At 36.0% G+C, this 4,769-nt stretch overlaps 1 protein-coding gene across 2 annotated transcripts; it reads left to right on the forward strand.

Annotated features, from left to right (window-relative positions):
- Positions 1–358: 358 nt before the first annotated feature.
- Positions 359–4,089, forward strand: LOC136227803 (protein trichome birefringence-like 12). 2 transcript variants are annotated; one of them, XM_066016558.1, is made up of 4 exons: positions 359–961; positions 2,542–2,676; positions 2,952–3,201; positions 3,441–3,640. In XM_066016558.1, exons 1-4 carry the CDS (start codon positions 441–443, stop codon positions 3,486–3,488), a joined length of 954 nt encoding a protein of 317 aa, XP_065872630.1. In that variant the 5' UTR covers positions 359–440; the 3' UTR covers positions 3,489–3,640. The 2 variants fall into 2 exon arrangements, with proteins under 2 accessions (XP_065872630.1, XP_065872629.1); XM_066016557.1 differs by having other exon boundaries at positions 360–961; positions 3,418–4,089.
- The last annotated feature ends 680 nt before the right edge of the window (positions 4,090–4,769 follow it).

Here is a 4,769-nt window from a genome sequence, read left to right on the forward strand (position 1 = left end):
TACAAAAACACAATCATCAAAATAAAACGCTTAATATATGTAAAAATCGAAAAGATGGGCCTTATTAACTATCATAGGTATTACCTCGTTTCGTTTAGCTGTTCAGACTAAAGATTTAAAGTCAATTAGAACGTTAAATTATCAAAATCATTAATTAGATCTCTGAACCAAACAAAAACCATCAATTGGATCTTCATTCTATTTTAAAATTAATTGATGAATTTTATTTAGAATGAAAACTCAATTAATAATTTTTACTTGGTTCAGAAATCTAATCGATAATTTTAATAGTATAAGGTACTAATTGATTTTGAATACGTAGTTTAGGATACAAATGTATGCCATTATAATAACAAAAAAAAAAAAAGAGAGAGTAAAGAATCAAACCTCTCTTAACTGGAATCTTTTCCTTTCTCTGGATTGCAGATGGTGGATCAGCAATGCCATCAAAACTTCCATCTTTCTTCCCTTTCTTCCTCTTCCTTTCTATCTTCCTCCTCTACAACTTCTCCACTTTACTCCTTCCTTTCTCCTTCACACCCGTCCCTAAAACTTCCACTTCTACATCTTGCAATCTCTTTGAAGGTCACTGGGTAGTAGACCCTAATGCCCCAAAGCCCTTCTATGGAGAATCTTGCCCATTCCATAGAAACGCCTGGAATTGCCTTAGAAACAATCGAGAAGGCATGGGTCTTATCAATTCCTGGAAATGGATGCCCCGAGAATGCGATTTGCCAAGAATCAATCCAGAGAGATTTTTGGGGATGATGAGGAATAGGAACATTGGGTTTGTTGGCGATTCTTTGAATGAGAATTTCATAGTTTCGTTTTTGTGTATTCTTAGAGTAGCTGATACTGGTGCTAAGAAGTGGAAAAAGAAGGGAGCTTGGAGAGGTGCTTATTTCCCTAAATTCAATGTCACTGTGGGCTATCATCGGGCTGTTTTGCTCGCCAAATATGAGTGAGTTTTTCTTAGATTCAGTATGTTTGCAGTTCTAGTAATGTCTTACTTCTGTTAATTGTGAATTTTAATGTTGTTAGCAGAATCTAGTGCTTTGTAATTATGTGCCAATTGAACCTATCTTCTAGGAAAACTTAACGAAATTGAGATCAATATACATCTTTTGTGAGATATACATGTATAATTGCTTGCTATTCGTCGAATTGCTTATTATTTGTCAAAAAAGTTTTCTGGGGGACTAGCTGAAACCAGAAGGTGATTTTAACATTTTCCATTAAAAGCTTGAAATCTACGTGCTATTCAGATGATCAAATCTGTAAAATGGTACAGCAAGCAGCTGTGAGAAACATTGTTCATGATAATCCGTCGAACAGTAAAGTTATTAAGCCTAACTGACTATTCGAAGCTGTTTTACTATTTAAATGAAGCTTTCTTATGATTTTGATATTGGTGATTCTGCTGCAAAATTATGCATTTCCTCTCTGCAAACCCTGAACTATGGCTACTTTGTATAATGGAAATGCATATGCATGACTTATTTTTTCTATCTCCTTTTAGAAATGAACTTTAGTATTAATTGTTTGTGGACCTGTCTTATGTTGCATAGAATGGCTGTAGCTTGTCGAAGGAGATCGACTAATTGGTTCATGGAAGTACATGATATTTGTCTAAAATTATTACATGGATATCTGGGGGTGGAATTCATATTGTCATGATCAGTGGATCTCCTCCGAAGAAGTAATAGAGAAGAAACTCGCTGCAATGCGATGAGTCTTTTTAATCAAATTTTTAAGGATACAAACCTCCTAGCTTCATTTGTAACTCATATAAGCTTTTTGCTTGTCATCTTTCTCGAATGACACTTCAAGATTTTGGCAATCAAAAGCTATTAGAACATTTCTTTTATCTAATTAAGACCATATCATGCCTCCGGGCTCTAGTATTCTAATGTTAAATCTGAAAGTATGAACTGCATTTCCCAAGTGGAATCCGCATACTTCCTCTTGATGACGATTTTTTCCATTGACCACTAATTTTGTCGGAGGTGTGAGACCTTCCCGTAATAACATGTGTACTGATTTTTAGTCTGGCTTTTGCTGTTGAGACTAGAGTGATGACAATGGGAAATTGTTCAATCAGCATCTTCTACATAACCCATTCGACACAGTGGGAGTCCCAAAGGATGATTAGTTATGTCAAGAAAATTTACTTTATTTATCTTATTGAATACATTTTCTACTGAAATGCTGCTTATGCTGCAAATCATTATACAGCAACCAGCATCTTTGTTCTGTGTTCGAGGTCCAGTTTTGTTGGCAAGTGATTGAACTAGGTTTTTTTTTATGATATTGACTCGTAATTTTGTTCGAAATCTATTCCAAGTCTCTAGCACTGTGGACGGCCCCATAGTGGACTTAAATTGATCTTAGTTTGTTTAGTTCTGGTGCAGTTCTTTGTTTTTGATGCATTTCATTGGAATCTGATGATTCTGTTCTAGAAGAGTATCAGACATATCTTCTTATTATTTTCTGAAATTTCGGAAAATGAAACCTTACTTGCTTGTAGCTGATCAAATATAGGTGGCGGCCAAAACAGTCAGAACTCTCCAATGATGTACTGAAGGGAACATACCGTGTAGATGTTGACATACCTGCAGATGATTGGGCCAGCATTAGCGATTTCTATGATGTCCTCGTATTTAATACTGGCCATTGGTAATTTCTTCTCAAATTTTAAGAACTGCTTAAAATAAACTGCCTATTCCTCTGTTTTGACTGTATCTGGCAAAGAAAACATACTGATTTTTTTAGGCAAGTAGTTTGTAATCAACTACGTCTCGCCATATTTAACAATATAGCTTTTACTAACTTCACTCGAAAAACTCAAACTTTGGCTCCTAATGAGTTATTGAGTGCATTTCAAATGTTCCTTTTATTTTCCAGTTGTGCGTTTCAAATGATTGAGTGCAAAATAATTTTATTGAATACAGGTGGAGTTACGACAAATTCCCAAAAGAGAAACCTCTTGTTTTTTATCGTGCTGGTCAGCCAATACTTCCTCCTCTTGAGGTGTTCGATGGACTCAAAGTCGTTCTTGAGAATATGGTCTCTTACATACAAAAAGAAGTCCCTAGCAAGACGCTCAAATTCTGGCGCCTGCAATCGCCACGACATTTTTATGGTGGTGACTGGAATGAAAATGGAAGTTGTTTGTCCAATGAGCTCTTGAAGGAAGACGAGGTATAATTAACTTGACTGCAACTTGCTCTTGATGCTTCCGTGCCTCATATTAATAATAACGAAATTTGCATTACAATGTTAGAGCTAAGCCTTTGACTCCATACATTTCTTTCGGGGTTTATTGACATGACACGAAATGTTACACAGAAGGTCCAAATTTGAGTATGTTTTTTATTTTAAAATTATCCGCGAGACTGCATACTGATACTCGGACAGCTTGACTTATGGTTTGATCCCAGAAACAATGGAGTGAACAAAGAAGCAAGAAAGATCAACTACGCTATTGAAGAGACACTGAAAGGCACAGATATCCAGTTGCTGAATTTAACTCATCTCAGCGAGTTCAGAGCCGACGCCCACCCTGCAATATGGCTTGGAAAGAAGGATGCTGTGGCAATATGGGGTCAGGATTGCATGCACTGGTGCCTACCAGGTGTTCCTGATACATGGGTTGATATCTTGTCGGAGCTTATTCATAGAGTACGAAGATGAGGTGATCAATGATGAAGAGAGATACGAAGTCCCTACTGTATGATGCAAACTTTTTTACATTACAGAGTGAAATGTAGAAATGCTTTACCAACTGTGGATTCTGGTGAAATCTGAGGTTATGAAAATACAAGCTTCTAGTATCCTCACCGGAGTTATTGATTCCGGTGGATCAGGTGAAAAAGCTTTTATGTTAGCATTAATGTTTTTGAAATTATATGTTAGGCATGGAAAGAGAAAAATAGGAAATTCTTTAGGGAGGTGAAAATAGGTGAGTGAATTACTGCATTTTCTTCATCTTTATCTTGTAAATTAGAAATTTCAAATGTCTGTAAAATTATATATTCTTTTATTTGTTTTCCCAGCAATTCTTGTAAAATTATATTTTTAGTTCTGTTTTATACTTTCCAGGTCTGAATCAAATGAGCTGAATTTCTAATTTATATAGCCAAAAACATTTTGCACCCCTATACATTTTTTAGTCAATTGCCAAATTTAACATTTAGTCCAGTTACTAAAATGTTACTCATTGTATTTTTTCTGTGACACTGTATAACTTTTCAAAATTGGACTACAGAAGAAGTAAGATTGAGTCGTTTTGAACGGATTTCAGGATATTTATCTCCTATTATATATTAATGAAGTTAGATTTTGTGATTAAATACAAACTAAATTAACTAATTAACTATCACCAACTTTAATTTGTTAGAGATAGGGGCCGAAACAATCCGGGTGGTTTGGGCAGCTGGAAGGGCGGCCTTCTGTCTCCGCCCTCGCCCATCGTCCCTATTTCAAGTTCGGAAAAAAAAAAAAAATTTATCCTCATTCCATTGATAATTATTTTGGCTCATGGCAGACGCTAACAGGAAAAAAATCTCCGTCCCGTTACCAATCCTACTCATATGCCAACGTGGCAATTCCATGGACTTCTAACTCCGTCCCGTTACCAATCCTACTCATATGCCAACCTGGCAATTCCATGGACCTTTTCAGTTTAGGGTAAAATTGCAGATAAAATGCATCTTTCTTCCCCATCTTCCCTCTGTTCAGTGTTGAGTCGTATTCTCCTAGTAGTAAAA

Source organism: Euphorbia lathyris, chromosome 4 (assembly GCF_963576675.1).
Source record: "Euphorbia lathyris chromosome 4, ddEupLath1.1, whole genome shotgun sequence".
Taxonomy (NCBI): Eukaryota; Viridiplantae; Streptophyta; class Magnoliopsida; order Malpighiales; family Euphorbiaceae; genus Euphorbia; species Euphorbia lathyris.

Bases quoted from the DNA above. Each gene is read 5' to 3' on its own strand.
- LOC136227803 (XM_066016557.1), top strand. From the start codon at position 441: ATGCCATCAAAACTTCCATCTTTCTTCCCTTTCTTCCTCTTCCTTTCT. The intron at 2,677-2,951 runs GTAATTTCTTCT...TATTGAATACAG, and splicing joins GTATTTAATACTGGCCATTG to GTGGAGTTACGACAAATTCC. The intron at 3,202-3,417 runs GTATAATTAACT...ATACTCGGACAG, and splicing joins AGCTCTTGAAGGAAGACGAG to CTTGACTTATGGTTTGATCC.